General features: G+C 39.8%; 1 protein-coding gene across 5 annotated transcripts in view; it reads right to left on the reverse strand.

Moving 5' to 3' along the window:
• Window positions 1–3931: 3931 nt before the first annotated feature.
• Window positions 3932–22222, reverse strand: part of STXBP1 (syntaxin binding protein 1) — a 127221-nt gene continuing 108930 nt past the window's right edge. For 3 of the 5 annotated variants that reach the window (XM_020965758.2, XM_020965757.2, XM_020965755.2), the window contains 7 exons: window positions 21737–21875; window positions 21248–21357; window positions 19903–20004; window positions 17992–18077; window positions 15677–15831; window positions 13889–14012; window positions 5999–6088 (listed from right to left, as the gene is read on the reverse strand). In XM_020965758.2, the coding sequence (XP_020821417.1) occupies window positions 13903–14012; window positions 15677–15831; window positions 17992–18077; window positions 19903–20004; window positions 21248–21357; window positions 21737–21875 (702 nt within the window). In that variant the 3' untranslated portion in view covers window positions 5999–6088; window positions 13889–13902. Of the gene's footprint in view, window positions 6089–13888; window positions 14013–15676; window positions 15832–17991; window positions 18078–19902; window positions 20005–21247; window positions 21358–21736; window positions 21876–22222 lie in introns of all 5 variants that reach the window. The other 2 variants (XM_020965756.2, XM_020965760.2) reach the window with 2 other exon arrangements.

Here is a 22222-nt window from a genome sequence, read left to right on the forward strand (position 1 = left end):
AATCCCAAATCACTAGGGTCCCAGACCAAGCCCTACAGGGTCACTGTTGGGCCCCGACTGGCTTAGAACGAATGTAATTAACAATTGTTTCTGTTTTGTCCAGAAACCCTGAGGGTCTTCCCCTCCCAGATCTATTTGGTTTTTTTTTTAAGAGGCCATTCATTCTTTGCCTCTTTTGATTAGGCCTTAATCACTGAATGGGCGCTGCCTCAGTCAAACTGAGACCTGTTAAAGACGTCAGCTTGAAAAGGCCAAGACCCCCCAGTGCGTACTGGGCCATCTCCAGTTGTCCAAGGTTAATAACTCAAAGATAAACAACTCAGCTTTCCCCTTCTACTGGGTAGAGCCAAATGCTGTGTCCCACAGAATCCCCAAAGGGTGGAAAGATGCAACTTCTTTTGTTAACAGTCTCCATCAGGTTTAAGATTCACATTCAAAGGGAAAATGAGAAGTGTCACCTTAAACACGTAAATTCACCTGCATGGATGCATTTTTTTTTTAAGACAACCATCCCTGATTCTATCTTATCTACTGAAGAATAGATACAGGAGCATTCATCATGGTATTTTCTGGCATCATTTCCCAGAAGCTTTGTAATTTGGTTAATTTTTTTTTTTGAAACTTAAAACAGTATTTTATTCAGTGCTCACAGCTGTTACTAAAAGGTGTTTTCTTAAATGTGGAAAGGATTTTTTCTATTGTCACAAATGAGAACTTGAGTGTTTTTGTCCATTAAATGTAAACATACAAAAATACCCTAAACAAATACTCACAAATAGCAATCAAAAAAATTCTACATTTTCCTTTCCTCTGGAAAGTATCTTGTCTGTAATTTGGTTAATCTCTCTACTTAAATGTGAGCTCCCTGAGGGCTGGAACCAAGTCATGTCTTGTTTAAACTTTGTATCTTCCTCAGTGCCTAGCATAGTGTTTTTGCACTTAGGTGGTATTAAATAAATATCTGTTGTAATTCAGCAAACATTTACTGGGCATTTACTATATAGAAGGCCTTTGTAGTCACTGAGAACATAGTGTATGTGAATGTAATTATTAACTTTCTTAAAACTGGCACAGTTTTGTGGGAAGTCAAAAGCTTCGTGTGATAGAAAGAGGGCTCCTCTGATGTGTCTGCCTTCTGGTAGACTGCAGACCCTTCTCCTGAGAGGAAGAGAAATTAAAGTCAAGGTAAGGCAGAAGAGAAGGCTTAGAGTAGTGCACTCGCAGATTTTGGGAGCCTAAAGGCAGGCAGGTAGGGGATGGGAGAAGAGACCCTACTCCAGAAGGAAAGGAGCGAAGTTTGTGACAGGAACAGTTCATTTCTGGAAGAAGCAATAGCATAATCACCTGAAGTCTATAAACAAGGCAGCCTTCCTATGTCCACACCCTTTCTATGGTCACAGAAGGTGAAAAGACACAAGAGACAAAGAAGGAATTGCACCAGAAAACAATCATAATACATTGTGATGTTACACATAACCCATGCTCTCTATGAACTCTGGGGTTCACCATTTCTGAAACGGTATCCCCCTTAAGTGGATTTGTTCTGCGAAGTTTGGATTCAGTCAAAGGGCCACACTTGAGGACCCAGAGGGCCACAAGTGGCCTTGAGGCTGCAGGTTCCCCACCCCTGGAAGTCATCAGGAGCTCCTGAATGATCATTTCACCAATTATTTGAAGTGCCTGAATGCTTCCTACAAGCACTTCCGGGACATCTCTCTCATGTCCAGCACTGTACTGGACATGCATTGGTGGAGAACCAGTAAGTGGGAGACACAATCCATGATTTACTTGGACAGAATGACAGGAGTATGGTATGGGGAGCAAGTAAGAAAGGTAGAAATAATATGATCTATAATAAAATCCCAAGCCTAAGTACAGAAATATTTTTGCCCTGATTCCCCTTTTCTTCTCATGGATGGTACCAGGATTGGAGTAGAGATTCTGGTACATTCATGTTATCAATGCAACGCCATCACTGTGATCTGTACATCTCAACTTTTGATAGCAGAGCCTGATGCTTCTGAAAAACTCCAACCTGATAATGTTTAAGTCTAAGGGGTCCCTCTGTGCCATTTAAGCATTTATTTAATTTAAAAAACCCCATTAATTAAAAAATCCCACTGATAATTTGCTTTATGTAAAATATGCTTTATGTATCCATTTTTTTGAGATAGGTGTTGCGGGGAAGAAAAACACAAAATGGGACATGGTCTTTGCCCTCAAGCTCATGATTAACTAGAAAATTAACTAACACACATGAAATGACAGAAAAAATAAAGGGGACAGTATACAAGGCATGACCATAAAGTCTGATTAACAAAAAAATGAGAATGTATACATCCCAATGAGTCTTGTTTAAAGTCTTTTTCCCCAGGAATCCATAAACTTATTCCACTGATGCTATTATGGTCAAAACATTTCGGAGGTCTTCTTTGGGAATTGCCTTCAGACCCAGTTTACAACTAGACAAAAAGTCCATTTTTTTGTTTTTCAATTATACCTCATTTGTGACCCCAAACATTATGAACCATTTTTTTCAATGACTCCCCACTTTCACCAGAGCTAGCTCTAAATGACTACTAGCTATCTGTAAAAACAAAAGAGACTAATATTATCTATTACCAAGGAAATTCAAAAGAAAGCCAGCTCAAACAAGTCTTGGGCTCAAATAGAGAATGGAAATTTTTATAAGTTTAACGTTTTGTTTTTGTTCTTTAAAATACATCTACTTGCTGTGTGACTCTGGGCAGGTCACTTAACCCCAAATGCCTCACCAAAAAGCAAAATATATGTATATATGTATATGTGTGTGTGTGTGTGTGTGTGTGTGTGTGTGTGTGTGTGTGTATACGTGTATGTGTGTGTATATATGTGTGTGCATATATACATAATAATAAATATACATACACATATATACATAAATAATAAATAATAATAAAAATAAATTAAATACATCTATTTGGATTTTGGGAGACTGGATATCTGAGCTTTGGGCAAAAAATGAAACAACTGAAGAGAGACCAGAAGAAATCAGGGAAATGCCACCATGGGATCCAGGGCGAAAATAACTAGGAAAAGAAAAATAAAGGCCTATGGAAAATAGCTGGGAATAAATAAAGGGCTCCTCAAACCCTTATACTGAAATCTACTTTACAACAAACACTGGTACAAACAAGGCTCCTTAGGACTACCACTTTGAACTCCATCCCAAACTTTTTTTTTTTTGGCAATTGGGGTTAAGTGACTTGCCCAGGGTCACACAGCTAGTAAGTGTCAAGTGTTTGGTCTGAGACCAGATTTGAACTCAGGTCCTTCTGACTTCAGGGCTGGTGCCCTATCGACAGCGCCACCTAACTGACCCCATCCCAAACTCTTGAGAAGGAAGAGAACAAGTCTGAATCACAAAAAGCCTGGAAAACTGGATATAAATCATACAGGTTCCAGCTTTGAAAAGGGTTTGTTACAAATCATTAAGCAGACAGAATGACTTTTGAGGTAACATAGGTGTAAGAGTACAGGAAAAAGAGGTAGGCCATATTAACATGTAAAACGATCTGAACTTATTAAGACACTATTATGGCATGAATCTTAACTCGAAAATATTTAAAAGGTTCCTGCTTTAAAACATGTGGTCTGCAAAGATTGACGCATTCTGTGCAATGGACATAATGGTTTAGGTGAGGCAACTGAAATAATGAGGATGCATCAAAGTACCCAGCTGCTGTTGCAGGCCTTTTGACCAACTCTGTGGAGTGATCCTAGAGAACATGCAATTTCTAAAGGGAAAGTACTGCAAACAAGTCTGACCTTGAAAGAGGAAGAAGAGAACGCTGCTGCAGGCCCCAGTGTATCAATTTCCTCCACACAAAGCAGCAAGAGAAAAGAAACCTGCCCATATCCATTCCAAAAGCTAAACAAAACCAGGAGTCACTTCCGTGCGCCATGAATAGGAGCTTATTTATTTCATAGACTTGAGTGCTTTAGTACAGAAGAACAGATATAGAGATGATACATGTTTGTGCTTCAACACTTTCAAACATTGAGATTCCAGTAAATTCGAGGTAAACAAGTTTCAAGACAGACTAGCTTTTTTTTTAAAGTTTTCCTTTTGATAAATTATTTTCATATAAATAACCAACAGAGAAAAGAAAAACAATGTCTAAACAATATCCCAAAGCATGTACACTGCTATTTCAAAGGAAGAAAAACAAAACCGAGGGCAATCAAAGTTTAAAAAAAAACCAGTGCAAATGTTTATAGCTTTTGCCCTAAAGGGAAAAAATAGCTTCAAAAAGGGGAAGGAGGGATGGAAGAGACAAGTCTGAAAACGAAGAAAGGGCAAAGAGTTGATTCTCTCAGTGCAAAGGGAAGGTTTCAATGCCTTAAGAAGATAAGAAAACACCATAATGCATCTAAGAGGGAGAGAAGAAAGTCATCTGAAAGGAAAGGAAGAAGGCTTGCAATTAAGCTACCATACATCAAGCTTGCAACAACATCACAAGACACATAAAGTAATATACACACAATTGGCCGGGATGAAGGGGTGAGGGGCTGCTGGGCCTGGGGAACCTGGGGACTCCCACTGCCAGAACATTTCACTACTGGACAATGACGGCAGAAACAGATAATGTGCACGCGGCAGGGCTGAATGCAAAGTGCCACAGAGCCCCCAAACTCATGACGCGATTGCCTTATTTTGTTTTAGAGTTAAGTTCAATACAAGGTGAAAATGGCCTTATTTGCATTTTAAAATTCTCATAAGCATGATGTCATCTGAACTCACACTATGGAAAATCAATTATTGTACATGAAACGGAAGATTTCTGCAAAGGGGTTTTGTTCACTGGGCACGTGGGCTACAGACAGAACCTGCATCAATAATTTATCTGATGCATCTGTTCTGCAGGTAAGTGGGACTCAAGGACCATTCTTTGTGGAAGTGGAACCAGAGTCTTCTCTATCATTTTCTCCCATCAAGTTGACCCTAATGAGAATCAGGTATTTATCTTTTGCAGGTATGCCTGGATAAGGGAGATCTGAGTCCAGGTCACTTTAAATTCCTAAGATTTAAATAAGACTATGGTTTTGGTTCAGTTAACTAGCCTGGGGATCTCTGACGTGCAAATTTAAAATCCCAAGAAAAGTTTTCCTTTTTGAGTAAATATTAAGTATCAATGAGAGCCACATCCCTTCCTTCAATTTACACTGCACTGTGCAAGTGGTTCAGGGCATCAGAGGACAGATGTGGCAGCACCAAGGTCATCTTCCCCTTCTAGGCAGAATATGGCCTTGGACAGCCCTACCCTGGGACTGTAGCTGTACCCCTGGGAGACATCAGGTGCTGGGTAAAGTGGAGGGTCATGTTCTCCACAAGACCAACCAGATGTCACCTGATCTCTACTTTCAAGTACATCTGGATCAAAAGAGACAATGAGGAATGGAGAGTGGGGGGAAGACAAAGTACCAATCTGCATTTTAACATATTCCAAGAACGCAGAAATCTCTATGGAAAAAAAAAATGCCCAACAGGAATGGGAACAATTCTACCTTCATCCACCCCCACCTCCAGGAAAAAAAGAAAAGAAATTTTAAAAACCAAATTTCTACCTATCTGTTTTCAAGCAGTTTCCACATAGAGCATTCATGTTGCACTGGGGTAGGGATAAAGTCACAATGCCATACGTAGTGGAGGGAGGGAAAGGAGGTGTCCAGTCATCACAGTCTGAAAATCTCATTAGCCGTGCATCACTTGAAAATGAATTTCTCTTTTTTAGATGCATACACATTCTGCTCTCTTTTACATAAACACAATGTATCATTTCCCTTTGTTTTAAACAAGAAGAAGGCTTCATCAAACACAAGACCAAAGAGGGAAAGCCAGGGCGTGCAGTGGGGACTGATGGAAGATGAAAACGGGTACTGCAAAGTAACATCTAAGACCAGCCATAGGAAGCTGCCGAGAGCCATAGAGATTATTCACTTTTTGGAGGGGTGGTTTGGTTATTTTAACTGGTGATTTCTTCATCTGTTTTATTCAGTTTCTTCAGCGTGTCCAGCAGTTTCTGTGGGGTGAGGATGTGTGTGGCTCCTGGGGAAGGCAGATTAAAGAAAAACAAAGTGAGTCTTCTATGAAAAGGCCCTGGCCTTCAGACATCTTTCTGCTCTTCAATTCTAGATACCTGGACCTGCTAGATAAGGGGCACAGGCAGCTTTTCCACCCCCACCCCCACCCTGGTCTTGATATAAAGGCGTGGAGGGGTTTGGGTTAGGGAGAGTGTCAAAATATCTGTGGGAGGCTTGTATGGGAGAAAGACAGAACTCCTCAGTTCAGGCAGAACATGGGACCACACCCAGGAGTAAAGCTTGTTTCCCATTAACTTGCTCAACATATGTTATCTTTGTCTTCGGTGAAACAGTGACTCTAAGGTAATTCCTCTTTTGAATACCACAGTGAAGCCAGAATGGAGGGCTCTACTTTTTTTTTGAAGAAATACCAGATACTACATGGGGAAGAGTGCTAGTGGTGGGGTGGGGGAAGAGGCTGACAGGTGTGAGGACCTGGGGGGGACAGCTGGGATCTAAATAATAGGTGCCACCATGGAATTGTTTGCCGGACCTCAGGTGTGCAGGGGAGGGGAAGCTTCAATACCTGAGGTCTTACCTTGAAGATACCGCGCATTGTAAGAGATTGGAAATGCTTGCAAAAATTTAAGCCTAATGGAATTATATATACTTCTACTGCAAAAAAAAAAAATTAAAAATGAAGGCCTTTTTTAATAAGGAGAGAGAGATCTAAGTGAGGTTAAAAAAAGATGCATGGATTGTGTGGTTTGGACATGGACCAAACAGAAGAGGAGTGATTGCGAGCAGCAGAGTGGTGTGTGGAGCATGAGGACTGCATGCATGCAGCAGTGGGCTTCAAAAACAGATATCCCGGGTGGGAGAGAAGGAAATAAAAGCTGTCCGTACTTGAAAATGTGCCTCCCAAGAGACATGGGGAAAGGAAAGAGGGCAATCACAGGTGTAAGGAGGGAGAGAAAGCTACTGGAAGCCAGATTTACCCCCAGGAATTGGCAAAGGAGTTATTTAGCAGGATCATGGGTCCTTATGCCTTTGTCTGCCACTCACAGAGTTGTCCTGCAACAGTGACAGAGCAGAAGTACCTCCGACTAGAAAGCTTCCACCTCCCTGGCTAGTCTAGGACTGGTGCAGGGAGGGGGGTGGTAGAAGAAAGGGCATATTGGAAATGGGAACAGGCAGAGAAGGAGAAAACCTGCACAACCCCTTCTCAATAGAAGCTTCTCCCAGCTCGTGGCACACCATTCTAGGCCCCCAGGCCTTGTTCTCCAGTATCAATTCTTGCTACTTCCAAGGAAGACTGGCTGAAAAAAATGCTCTGTTCAAGACACTGGGCTGATTCACTGATCTACAAATCTGAGATAACCTGTACTGAAAAGATCAACTTCAGAAATGTCACCAGATATTCTTAGACGGCTCTTTCTTCCAAAGTGCTTTCTTTCATGTAAATGACTCTGTGATCCTCTTAACATTTCTGAGAGGTATGGAGGGACAGCTATTATGATCCTTATGTTACAGAAAGGGAAAATGAGACACAGAGTTTCAGTGATTTGTTCAAGGTTACACCATGAGCTAGTGGCAGATCTGAGACTAAAAATAACCGTATTGACTCTTACAGTTTGTAAAGCACTTAACAGCCATGACCTCATTTCACTCAAACAAGAGCCTTCCAATTCTCAGTCTAATGAAGTCAGTGTACATTTTTTTAAAAGTTGAGTATGTGTATAATTCTATAATCATTTTATCAAGGAAGCATTTTATGGCAGGAAGAAAAACAATCTATATGGAATTTCTAATTGAAAGGTAGCATTTGTAGGGAACAGGAAATCTTTCCGCTTAGTTTTCTCCATAGCTACTTGCTCATAAATAGAGAAGCTAGGGGTTCCTAAGTTAAGATTTTTTCTAGTGCTGGTTGTTGACCAAAAGTGAAGCCCTTTGCCTAGCCAGAGTTCCTAGACTTACCTATTCCTGAATAAAAGTTAGATAGCTAAAACCAGGAGGAATCTGTCTCAGGTACGACAATAAGTCAGGTAAATGCCTTTAACCCGCCTGGATCTTCTTTACCAATTCCTCTGCATTCAAATCAATCTAAGTCACCTAGTAGTTCATTTTAAAACTCCCAAGTTTGGATTGAGTTAAACAGGTTTTGCTGGTGATGCTTAGTTGCTCATTACTCAATAACATTATGAACAATTCCATTTTGTTTCATAGTCCACGTTTAGAACTGAAACTGCTGACAGGCTACAGAGCAGCCTACTGGGGTAGCAGCATCAACCCCTGTTCAAATGAGTTATTAAATACATCTATACAAATAAATGATTTGCTGAAGAATTTAGGTAATTGAGGATACTATCAAGCTCCATGGTCTTGTCCCTTAATTCCCCTAATTCAAAGTTCAGAGGTGACCTGGCTAATGCTCTCCAGAATACAGTAATTAACTCTTATTTACACAATGGCTTACAAAACACTTTGCATTCCCCATTCTATGTGATCCTCACAACATTCCCATGAGGTAAGCCATACAAACATTATCTTCTTTTTATAGACTGAGGAAACTGAAGCCCAGGGAGAGGCTATAGAAGTAGCAGAGTTGAGATTTTAACTCCAGTTCTAGGATTTCCAATGCCACAGCTCAAACACTGAAATCACTTTCCTAATTTGAGGTTAACTTTTTTCTCAAATTATTTGAAGACTGTAGGATGAGGACAGAGATAAACAAAAACTAGGTCTACACCCACCAAATTCATTCTATTTATGTCCTAAAACAAACCTGAATGATTTTAAATGTTCTAAAAATGCTGGGCTTCTGACATAAGTGCAACGCCCACAAAACTCTACTTTTCAACCATTTCTCTCCGGGTAGTATGCTTATCTGCATCCCCAACTTGGGAAAAGTATTTGTAACCGGCAGCTCCTGAATTAAGATTTCAGGGTCCCCTGTGACTTTCACTGAAAAAAATTAAACAACTTATCCCAAAGACAGAATTATAACAAAATGCCTTTTAAAACATACAAACCCAACCCAAAATACTGTATTTCCCAAATTGACAGTTTAATGAGGATGGTTTTGAGATTATCCAGAGCCCTTGATTCTCCTAATTTTGCCTCTGATCACCTCCGCCTTTCCATCAGGCATTAAACTCTTCGTGATGGGAGTTACACAGGGTACAGGATCCAATGGAATCTTTGTGTGGCTTGTCAGATCATCTGGTAAGAAGTTTAGGGGAAATGAAATAAGGCTGAGCCATTACTTATGGGTTCAAAAGTCCAACCTGACTCCACCATTAACACAGAAAAGGCTAAGTCAGCTCTGGCTACAGAACAAGGAAAAGAATCAAGAGATACTTGACACTTGTCCTCAAACCTATAAACAATGTCTGTCTGAATTATGGCCTCATGGTCATTCATTATAAACATTATCTTTTCTATCTCTAATAATTTTAATAACTAAAATTTAAGAGGAGAAAAAAATAGGCAAATTAAGCTTTAGTCTAATTTTTGGTCACCAGGACAACCACAAGAAAGGGGTAAATTAGATTAAAACCACTTTCCCTGACCCAATTAGTGCTAGAAGTTCAGGGCACTGGGGCAGCTAGGCACCGTATATAGAGCATCAGCCCTGAGGTCAGGAGGACCTCAGTTCAAATCCTGCCGCAGACATTTACTAGATGTGTGACCCTGGGCAAGTCACTTAACTCCAATTAACTTTTAAAAAAAAGTTCATGGCAATATGCTTTCTCTCTGAATATTCCTAAAAATACATACAATCCCCAAAATCGTTTTAGAAGCAAAGAATACAAAATTTTCTCATGTGCTCTGGTGGCAGTTATAAATCTCTATAAACCGTTTAGCAAAAAAGATCTACTTTGCAAATGAAAGGCTCCTTCTAAAACAGAAAATTCTGTCCCAAAACAATCCATAATAAATCACTATGAGAGTCACTGAATTTTCACTTCTTGTGCCCAATTTCCAAAATTCAGTTCTCAAAAATTTGGAAGCTTTGATAATAAGAATTTCTTAAATCCTACAAATTGTTCACCATAGCTATAAAGAGCAGCTTCTTTCCAACACTCACCACCCCCAAAATCTTAAAATACAACTTGCAGCAAATGCTATCCACCTACTTGCCATCTGCATACTATATATCCCTGATTAAGAACTCATCAAAGTACTTCTATAAACTAGACTTAAAATAATTGCTCCCATTTTCAAGCCTACCGGAGGAAAGAGAATTAAGACACTTAGTGACCAATCAACCCATAATAACATAACCATCCCTGTTTTTCAGGATCATAATAACCTATCTCCACACCGTCTGTGGTCTCAGAGTCCCTCCAAACTTTGTCAGGACAACTGAGTATAGAATGATAAGAACTGGAAGCTGAACCTTTTTATCTCAAGAATCATCCCACTTTTGAACAGCCTAGAGGCATAGAAAAGATAAACATGCTCACACTACTCTTCTAATGTGATTTAGCTAGAGTATAACCATTTTCACTGAAAAGTGATAAATGTTAAGTGGAATTTTATGGCAAGTGCCAAGTCCTATGTAACTACATGAATGAATGAAAGGAAAGTGAATGACAGCAGAGAAGTCAAACACCAGGGCCCTTGGACCACAAGACTCCTAAGTGACATCTGAATTAGATTACAATATAACTGGGATATATTTGAGAAAATAAATAAAAATACAACAGAACAAAGATAATGTTAATATGTGGTTTTCTAAGTCAATACGAATCCCACAGAGATCCTCTTGGAAGGCAGTGGCCTTATTTTCTATTTTAGTTGGACACTGAATTACAGCCTGTTAGGGCTTAAAGGGATTAGAGCTGGGAAAGCACTTTAGAGGTCATTTAGCCTGGCCCCTTCATTGTACAGACAAAGGATGTTAAGGCCCAGAGGTAAACTGCCTTGCCTAAGAAGGCATTCTAAGTCAGCAGCATAAACAAGCAGAACCTCCAAATTTCCTGACTCCCAGAGCACCACTCTGCGCTCCCTATCCCAGGGGTGGGGGTTGTGTTATGGTTTACTAAAGCTACTTAGCTTCCTACATGCTATATTCCAGCCATGACAGACTAATCTCCACAGCCACAAAGGACAGATTGAGAGTTGGGATGGGTCTTGGAGGTCACTGACTTCCACCGCATCATCTCACAATGAAGACATGAAGGCCCAGAGAAGTGAGACAACTAGCCCAACGTCACAAAAATCAGAGCTAGATCCTCGGCCCCCACTGGAAGGAAGGCAATGTGAGAGAAGAACAATTTCATGTAACTGGATTTTTCATGTGGCTAGAGAACAAAGGAAGAATTTTTAATCTTTAAGAAATACTATGGGGCAGTAAGGTGGTGCACTGAATAGAGTGCCAGGCCTAGAGTCAGGAAGACTTTGTGAGTCTTTGTGAATTCAAATTTGGCCTCAGACACTTATTAGCTATGTGATCCTGGGCAAGTCATTTAACTCTGTTTGCCTCAGTTTCCTCATCTGCAGAATGAGCTGGAGAAGGAAATGATAAACCACTTCAGTATCTTCGCCAAAAAAAACCCAAAATGGGAACATGTCTGAAATGACTGAGAACAACAATATGGAATCACTGTTTTAGCATTCTTCAGTTTAATTCCACTCTTTAAACACATTCTCTCACCTTCCCCCTCCCATTTCCAAGCTCCTGGCAAGGCCTGTTGATTTCACCTTTGCAACATCTCCTGAATAAGCACCTCCTTATCTCTAGTGACACTGCCACTACTCTAGTGCAGCCTTCATTACCTCAAGCCTGGATTATCTCCTCCCACTCCAATCCAGCCTCCATTCAACGGTTAAAATAATCTTTCTAAAACTGATGTCTGACCAGGGCACCTTCCTCTCTCTTATCAATAAACTTCACTGGTTCCTTATCATCTCCAGGGTCAAATATAAAATCCTTTATTTGGCATTCAAAGCCCTTCATAACCTGCCCTTCCCGACAACATTTCCAGTCTTCTTATGTTTTACATCCCCCCCACATAATCTGTGATCCAGTGACACTGGCCTCCCTGTGGGTCCGTGAACGAGATCCATCACTCTACTCTGGATGTCCTCTCTGGCCAGCCCCCAGGCCTGGAATGCTCTCCCTCCTCATCTCTGCCTCCTGGCTTCCCTGGATTCCTTCAGGTCCTAGGTAAAATCCCATTTTCTACAAGAAGCCTTTTCCTATCCCCCTTAAATCCAGTGCCTTTCCTCTGTTAGTTATTTCCAATTTATCCTGCATCTACCTTACTTACATAGTTATTTGCATGTTGTCTCCCCCGTTAGACCGTGCACTTCTTAAGAGCAGGGATTATCTTTTGGCTTTCTTTGTTTTCCAACTGCTTAGCATACCGCCTGGCACATAGGAGGTACTTAATAAATGTTTACTGACTGACTGAGCAGTCTAAGATAGGTTTAAAAATATAATTCTTCATTTAGTGTTCGGGGGGATTAGTGTTGGGGGCAACTTCAATCTGGGAAGCCGGAGGTGGGAGAGAGGCTTAATGGTATTTAATGAGTTAGCTCAAATCAAACTGTCAGAAAAGCAATCTAAACCTTTGCACACTGACTCTACCTTAAACCACGGCTGCTACACAATTTCTTTCATCCGTTAGGATTTGGGAAACAAAGTTCTATTCAACATTCAATTATTCCTGCTAATTGAAAGTGGGAAAGCAGAATTTCAAACACAGAAAAAATAACCAGTCTCCTCCCAATCCAAATATTTTATTACAACTACTACTAAGCAACACGATAAATGAGTTTCAAATATGTCCCCTTCCATATTCCAGTGAATAAGTGAAGGAAAAGGAAAAAAGCAAGGAATCTGGATTACCTACCAAATCAATAATATATTTCTAAATAACTGAGAACTAATCGTGCATCTAGGATTATGGGGGAGGATGGGAATACTTTTCATAACTACACATAGCCAAGGGAAAACTGATCATAAGATCTTTAAATCACCGAAGGCTATTGAAAAGTTTTTATAGGGCAGAAAAAGAAAATGGAATAAATGTAGAAAAATTAAATGATTGGAAAAATACTCCTTTCCTAGAAGAACACTACAAAATTAGAAACCACTCCATTCACTACTCAGTATCACCAAAGTACACAGTGGCTGTAACTGCAAGTCATAGGCTCTTAGAAATGATCCCTTTTGATAAGTGCTCATCACAAGAAAATAACATTTACATAAGTCAGCTCTATCATTTATCTGGGTTCTACTGTTTATTCTTTTTAATCCCAACAAACCCACCAGCCCTGTACTAATCTGTCTTATGTTTATTAACTTAAATATCTATTTCCATTGGTCCACAGGTCCAACTGCCTCCTGACTTAACCTAGGTTTACACTCACATTCATATCACAATCAAGATTTCATGGATTCTTCAGAGGCCTGGCCAATACCCAGAAACCCAACCCCTGGCTTGGAGGCTAAGAAGGCACCATGATTCAATTGCTGTCTAACTCCCAGATCCCTCTAAGAGCACTGGAATTCAAATCAGTTAATTTTCAAATTAATAGTCAGTGGACTTCAGCTTTCTAAACTGAGCAGCAGGTAACAAGGTGTGAGGATGTTGGCAAGATTGGGCCCAGAGAAAATTTCATAGTGGGAGTTCATGAAGGCAGCACTGGACACATTTTCAATCGGTGTTAAGAACTGCAAGCATTTTCTAGTTAAAAGAAAATCAAATAAAAAATAAACTAAAAAGGAAAAAGAAAAAAAAAGAGTGACGGAATAATCAAAGAAAACCCTTCAGAATAGAAGAGTTTCTTTTCTTTAATAAGCTGCTTTTACTTTGTTTCTGGCTCTCACTCCACTGTTGGAGCCTGATCCTCAAAAGATACCCTAGTGGACTCCCTGAAGTCGGGGTGTCTCAGGTCCATGAGAAATTTGGTGGGAGTAAGAATGTGAGTAGAACCTGTGGGAGAACAGAGGCCAGCTGACTGCTTGAACAGAGAAGTATGTTACAGGAACATGCCAACTTAGGCCTACATTTTATGCAGCTGATGATGTGTGAAGAAAGCAAGACACACACAAAGATGCTAAGAATACCTAAGAAAATGATATAGCATGCATTATCAGGTGAGCTCATACAGAGGACCTTCCACTGTCCGTGCTAGGCCTCCTCAGAAATTTGTTTGGTTAACCCAAGCTCCCAACTCCCAACTGAATACTTCAAGTATGACTCTTCTGCAAGGAGGAAGATTTAATACAAAGGCCCAGCAGTAAACAGCTTCTGTCCAAAAAAACATTATTTGGGTTACTTTCAAAGGACACTCATGCAACAATTATACAACAGAATCAAGAGCATGTTATTACTAGATACTACATATCAATGATGACATTTACACAATCTAAAAGCAAACTTCAATGAGAAATGGCCGATCAGACAAATGAAGCTTTAGAAGGATTAGGAGAAAGGACAGGGAGGTATATGGTTTATTTTCAAAGACTACCAAGCAGCTGAGTTTTTCTAATATGTAGCACAAGGCACCCTTAGAGATAACTAATATCAGTTTTATCAGACCCCAAAGCGACAACTTACTAGTGAACCGACCTTGCTCTAGTGGTCTCTGGCTAACACTTGAAATCAATTATCCTGGTATAGGAACGTAACATATATATCTCTCCTATTTTAGTTAAATACTGTTCACATGAATGTGACTATCAGAATTACCACTAGTTACAGGAGAAGTAAAAATACTGGGAAAGATAAACGTACTAATTTAGGTCAGTGCTTATCTTAATCCAATAACTGCCCTGGAAGGTCATATATGAATGGACAGTAAGGAAACTCTTCTGAATGGGATAGTAATTTGAATACAATTCCTCTTCCAGTGTGACAGGTATTCCTGTCTCTAACATACTTAGAAGCCTGAAGCTTCACTGCAATGAAAGGTGCTCAGCCATAGGCTGAATGGCCTCAGGGGAAAGGAAGAAGTAGTTTAGGTGGAGTATATGTTGGTGGAATAGACTGCTACTGAAAGGTACCCCAGAGCAAGTTCCATTTCATTTTGGTAAGAAAATGAGTTTTCCTAATTTATTGTTCTATAGGTGAGCAGTTCTGAGAGGTTACAAGAGCTCCTGAAAGTCTGAGGGAAGAAAAATCAGTTTTTCCCTTTGGCAAAGAACTTCTTTTCCCTCTGATTTTGGAAAAACCAGCAGGAGGCAGGGCCAGTGAGCACAGCTGGGAGACAGTGGCGAAGAATCCAGTCTCATGTTTCTCTACAATAGATATGGAAACTGAAGTCACAGGAAGAGGCTTGTTATACTTCATATTAATTTATATTGATGTAGCCAAAGGGAAACCCCCGGAAGTCAAGCAATAATGCTTCACATCCCATCTTTAACAACTGCTTGCATATTGTAAGATGTTTCCCCTTATTGAAGGGTAATGAGGAAAAATAATAGATATTACATGCACCCTTCTCCAAACTGTATTTCCTGTACTGTCTTATGGAAATTAGATTTTGCAAGGTGATTGGGGAAGGAGAGGCTGAGTGAAACACAAAAGCATAGGATGGTGTCAGAGATTGCTGTGGAAATGCCCCCTTCCCGATGGAAAATGCTACCCTTACTCACCTATTAGCACCTCCCACTTTCCATTGGCTTGTGTCACTTCATAAGCACATCGCATCTCGTTCAAGCTCACACCCCCAAGGATGAAAATGATGAGGCGAGGACCAGTTCTGTACTCACCAGGAGCCTTGTTCTTATGCCAATGTCCATAACGGGCACTAGATAAGAAAGAAGAGATGGGTGCATGTGTGTGTGTGTGTGTGTGTGTGTGTGTGTGTGTGTGTGTGTATGTACCTGTATGCATACACATATATACACAGTGACTGAAGGAGACAGAATAATAAGAGAAAATAATTAAGTCACATATGTATCTCATGATTATATATTTTAAGAATTAACATGACCAGGGGCAGCTAGGTGGCACAGTGAATAGAGCTCTGGCCTTGGAGTCAGGAGGACCTGAGTTCAAATCCAGCCTCAGACACTTAACACTTACTAGCTGTGCGACCTTGGGCAAGTCACTTAACCCTGATCTCCTCACCAAAAAAAAAAAAAAGAATAACATGATCTCCCAGGAGTTGAGCTGCCATTATCCCTTATACAGAACTGTATTCAACAAAACCTTACTTATGCCCCAGCAGAAGGAACAGATGCATTGAAAGGTTTTGATGTCAAATTGATTTTTATAACTCTACATGCTGCTGGCCTGGACATCTTTGAGCATATAAAAGCAATGGTTATTTTTTCCATCATTCTTTCATCAGTGTCCTAGAGGGCTATAGATATCTGAGTCACTTTCTCTACTGCTAGCCTGCCCTCTTCTTGTCACACTATTGTGGTTTTTGGTAGTAATCAGTCTAATCTAGTCACAGTACTGTTTGGGGTCTTATATTCTAATCCAGGATTGGCTGATACAGAAGTTGGAAATCTTTTTAAAGTCAAACAGTGACAGAAAGGCCAAGCAATGCTTTGAGGACCATAAGAAGGCCCAAGGTGCTGACAGAGAATGGGAAAAAAAATAGTAGAGAGGAAAGGAGAGAAGTGAAGAAAGTAAAGACAAAAGAAAAGGAGACAAAGATAGAAAAAAGGAGGTATATATGATGGGAAGTGATAAGGTACTACTAACAAGGTGTCAAGGACTAGCCACACCGTAGTATCAGTGACACAGGTTGTCTACCCATCTTGATTCTTCTTCTTCTTTTTTTTTTTTTGCTTTTTGGTGTGGCAGTTGGGGTTAAGTGATTTGCCCAGGGTCACACAGCTAGTAAGTGCCAAGTCTGAGGCCAAATTTGAACTCAGGTCCTCCTGACTTCAAGGTCAGCACTCTATCCATTGCGCCACCTAGCTGCCCCTTGATTCTTCTCTTGAATAACTGAAGCTACCATAATAACAGGAAAAAAATGAAGAAACATAGCTGCTACAAGGCCATCCAGGGTCTACTGCCTTTTCTCAAGAAAAGTAAACATGCTTTTGGGACATAAGAATTAAAAGGCAAAAGAGACTAAATAGATAAGTCAACAGAGAAAAGAAAGCCTAGAAATGTCATGTGGTTACAAGACATTACAGAGTTGTAATAAACACTAAATCTATTTGTCTAGACTCTAGAACAAAATAAAAATAGAATCCTGAATGTATGAATAAATGAAAATGGGAAATATAAGAATTACTGAAAAAACATTCACAGAAAGGGTCACAGAAAAGTAGAACATACACACTGCTCTGAAGAGTCACAAGAACATAAGTAATGGGTCCCTCATTATTTAGGCATTTGAGCCCTAAACACCAGCTAGTGAATGGAGGTAACTATGACACAAGCTTAAAAAGAATAAGGATAAGGAATGGATCCATGATTTCATACAGAGAACTCCCTGAAAAGGACACTCTCTACCCAGGAAGGGTGGCACCCTCTCTACAATATCTAGTCTTAAGAGAGTGGCCTAAGCACTGAGATTAACTTATGCAAAGACACAGAGCCAGTAGGTATCAGAAGTAGGACTTGAACCCAGGTCTATCAGGCTTCAAAGCCAGATCTCTACCCACTATATACCATGTTAACTCTATGTCACATGCCTATCCTTCCCCCCTACATATACACACATAAATTTATTAAATTTTGGGAAATGTTTTATTGGTGTGTGGGTTTTTTTTTTTTGAAAACTCTACCACCTCCCAATGACTCCCCAAGTCTAATGCCTTTAGTTCATCTACATTTTCATAAACGTTATGTGTTCCAAGAAAAAAATCATGGGAAAAGGACTCCAAGCAGACGACAATGTTTCACTTTTCATATCTTAACAACAGAATGACTCTACAGATGAAATCTCACTAGGAATGGACATTTCCCCCCCCAACTTCTTCCTTCAGGTGTTTTTACATACCTGACAGCAGTGGTACTGAAAGAAGCTGATGAACGGGTGGAGATATAGGGGTAGTGCTTGGTATCAAGTTTATCATCAATAGTGTCCTAGAAAGAGAAAAGACAGAGAAATCAGTTTATTCAACCTAGGTTGTTTGTATTTTAAGTATGTATATAAGCCCATATATACTCTATCTACACACATCTATTAAACAGTCTCTTTATGGCACTTGTGCTTGTGGCCAGGTCTGTGGCAATCCTTGCGTAGTCTACACTGATGTGTTCTTTCAGATGTGGAAATAAAAAGTATCACTTTTCCTATTTTTCCCTATCTAAGATGCCTCAATATTTTTGAGATTTGAAAATAGAATTAAAACAGCAGAGACAAAAAGATGGGCAGGGCACATGTGTGCCACAAAATACAACTTAACATTCACATGAACTGCTTCTACTTTTAGGGTTAGGATTTTTTTTTTAATAAGCAGAGTGGCTCACCAGATTTAATTCATTTCAATAAATATTTATATTAAATACCTCCTCAATCCAGGACACTGTCCTAGGCACTTGGGATATAAGGACAAAAATGAAATGACTGAGGCCCTGAAGAAGCTCAGATTCTAATGGAGAATACAACACATGAGCACATCCACAATTTTCTGACCTAAAATGTATGGATCATAATACTCATGCTATATGCCTAACTCAAGGGGATGCTATGAGGAAATCACTTTGTAAAATTTTAAATGCTACAAAAATGGAAATAATTATTATTACAGACATATCCCACCTGACAGCATTAACTGGTCAGGAGAAACAACATTTTGAGGGCAGTTAGCTTTGCAGGAGCGACATTATAAATGGCAGCAGCCCAAATGATGTTACCGCAGTTTTTTCTGAGTCTTTTTAGAGTGGGGTTTGGTTATAAAATATTAATTATGTTATTGTGAAATGAGATTGATTGGAGCAAGTTCATTCTCCAAATGCTTGTACTATTTTTAGGAACCCCTGGGCCATGCAGTCCTGACTCTGATAACTTATCTTTTTCTGTAAGACCCTGATCAAGTTGCTTCACTTCTCACCTCTCTGGGCCTGAGATTCTTTAAATATATAACTAAAGAAATCTCAAGTCCCTTCCCAGCTCTAACACTTAGGATTCCTCTTGTATTCTCTGAAGGATTTCTTGACTACTAGGGCAATGCCTTCACTGACCTCTCTGCTCTTGTGCAGACCATTCTTAGGAAGGCATTCTTACTTCATCTCTAATTGTTAAAATCCTTCTCTTCCTTCACAGACTTACCTAGCTTATCAGACATTTTCTAAATGAGGCTTTTCCTTACCTCCACCCTCATCTCTCCAGGTAAAAGTAATCTCTCTTGCCTCGAATTTTTTGAGAACACTTAATCAAATTATACTTTGTATCATATTTACTCATGTATATGTAGGATTCCTTCCAGAAAACTATAAGGGTCAGGAACTGTATTTTTTTTCATCTTTGAATTCTCATGCCTAGAACAGTTCCTTGCACATATAGGTACTTACAAGTCTGTTGAATGAAAGCTATCAGTTAACAAAGCACAAATAAAACATCTCTCACTCCATACTTCCCTTTTATTATTGTTTTTCTGATCTTGGGAATGTACTTAGGATTTTTTGTTTTTTGAAAATGTCATTATTTGGGCCTCTGTGATTTGAAAGAATGTTTACATAAACAACATAAGCAAGTTCACAAAAACAATCTAACGGATAAAGAAATCTTGAACAAACATACAAGCATTTTGGCTACTACACAGATGAGAGGTTCATGTGTCCTTGGATTCAAATCATCATGAAAAAGATTTCATGGTCATTGGGTAACTTTGTGCCAACTATTAAGCAAGGAAAGAAAACTGAACTACCAACAGAAAAGTCATGAACCATGCAGCCCACCACTGACCTCCATAATGTCTTTAATAACTGGAGTCCATCGTGAGAGCTGGTAGGTCTGCTCACTGATGCGTTCCTTCCGCTCTGGCTTGCTTCTGCGACGCAAAGTGGACTGAAAACAAAATATTAGTTTCTTAGTCAGAGGCCCACTTTTGAACTGAATCACATAGGACTCCATCAGTTTACAGAACTCGGAGAAAGCTATAGTGTTTTTGGTTTTGAACCAAAGACCAGGGTGATCACTTTTTGCTAGCTGTTATCAGTGAGTGACTTCTACAGAATGAATGTAACAAATGATTTAAAAGGGATCAGCTTCCAACGCAGAACTGTCAAGTGGCAATTGCTCCAAATGTATCCCTCTTGGAAACCTGTAGGGAATTTAACTCTGATGTTCTAATCTAATCACCCAGGTGCTATTGAGCCTAAGGTGACCCATGGCCATCCGTCATCTCTTCAGAGCTTTGATCAATAAGAAATACAGGTCAAACACCTAAATCACTTTGTAAATTCTTTTTTTTTTAAGACAATTAGGATTAAGTGACTTGCCCAGGGTCACACAGCTAGTAAGCATCAAGTGTTTGGTCTGAGGCTGGATTTGAATTCAGGTCCTCCTGACTTCAGGGCCAGTGCTCTATCCACTGCGCCACCTAGCTGCCCCCCACTTTGTAAATTCTTATAAAAAAACAGGCAAATAACCAATAATAATACATTGTCCATTACTACAAAGATGACACTACTGACTCATCAACAATAGGACCCATATTTTTACTTGTTTTTTCCACTGCTGCGGTTGGATTGTCACGGGCCAGCCTTACCTGGTCAACTGTCTTGAAAATAGATACCATTTGTCATGGAGTGAGACAAGGATGGGGGCAGTCTGAATGTGGGATCAAATTTTTGTTTATATAGTTAACTGACCTTTTATACTGTGCTCTAGCAAACTGAGCTAGTCTGTGAACAGAGGTAGGTAAATACCTATAAATGTATTGTAGCCAAGTCTGACAAGCTAAGTTCATAGGGGAGTTTCTTTTAAAATGTTCTTCAAGGTTCCTTGAGATCCAATGGTTACCTGAATACAATCCCATAAAGTGCATTACGAAACCCTGACTTCCTTGTGGAGATGCTCTTAAGGCTACTGTTAAGGATTTTCAACAGTTCAGAGGGTGAGAAATAATATCAGGATCAACATCAGTAAAATTCCTCGATTATAATTTTCTAGTTTCATAATTTCAGATGCTGCCGAGCCCAAGCAACCCTTCGCCCTTCCCCAAAGTGAGCAACGACACAAAACTTCACCACTGCCGCTCTCAGTATGGGAAATCAATCCCTAAGAAGTTGAGAGGTAGGAAACTTACATCTGTAATGATGGGCACTCCCAAGTGAGCCATGTTGGTGATGATCTCACTGTCCTCTGGGGGAATCTGTGCATGCTGAATCAGTTTGTTCAGATTTTCTTCAGTGATGCCTAAAACATCAGTAAGATCCAAACCCAAGCCCATGAGAACAACCACACCGATTTAGAAGAGAAGAACCAAACACTTTTAAAAAAGGAGACCTTTTTACTTCTAAGGTTTTTAAAATGATCAATCATTTTATTCTCACAAACTGCCCGTGGGGAGAATAGGAAATAAAAATGGTTGTAAGTAAAAATTAAAGCCAATAGGAGGAACCATATGATATGTTTTTTAAAAGGCAAAAACTGGCTATTTCTTGCTATTTTCCTTTTCTCTTCCATAGCTACTGAACTATTTTCTCCCCTCTTTGCTTCCCCATGCCCTAGTGGTCCCACTCTCTTTTCTCCATTTTTCCTAGAAACTGTCTGTTACCCTTCTCCCAGCTCCTACCATTTTTCAAGAAGATGTAGAGAAGAATGATTCGGATCTTGTCATAAGTACTGACATTTGCATCCAACAGAATAGGAACAATAGCTCTCATGGGGTCCTTGATCTTTTCCCCTTCAGCATCAGTGCCCATTGCCAGGTCCTACAGAAAACATATACTTTAAAGGTGTCTTTCTCAGTCATAGCTTGAACACTCCAATAACAGAGCCTCAGAAAGATATAAATTTTGTGGTTGAGATGTATAGTTTAAGCAACCATGACTAATCTTACAATATCACACTCTAACAAAACAATCTTTTCCATGGAATTAGGGAGGGTTTGCGAAATCTCACAAAAAAAGAACAAATGTTACTTTCCACTAAGAAGACAAAAATTATCCGCTAAGTTAATTTTTACCAAAGCCTTCCATCCTTTCTGCTGAGTTCCAGGACATTTATGCAGCAGCTCCATCAATCTTAGTTGGGCTTCCTCACAAAACTCCCTTTCCAG

The sequence above is a fragment of the Phascolarctos cinereus genome, unplaced genomic scaffold (assembly GCF_003287225.1).
Source record: "Phascolarctos cinereus isolate Bilbo 61053 unplaced genomic scaffold, phaCin_HiC Scaffold_2;HRSCAF=192, whole genome shotgun sequence".
NCBI lineage: Eukaryota > Metazoa > Chordata > Mammalia > Diprotodontia > Phascolarctidae > Phascolarctos > Phascolarctos cinereus.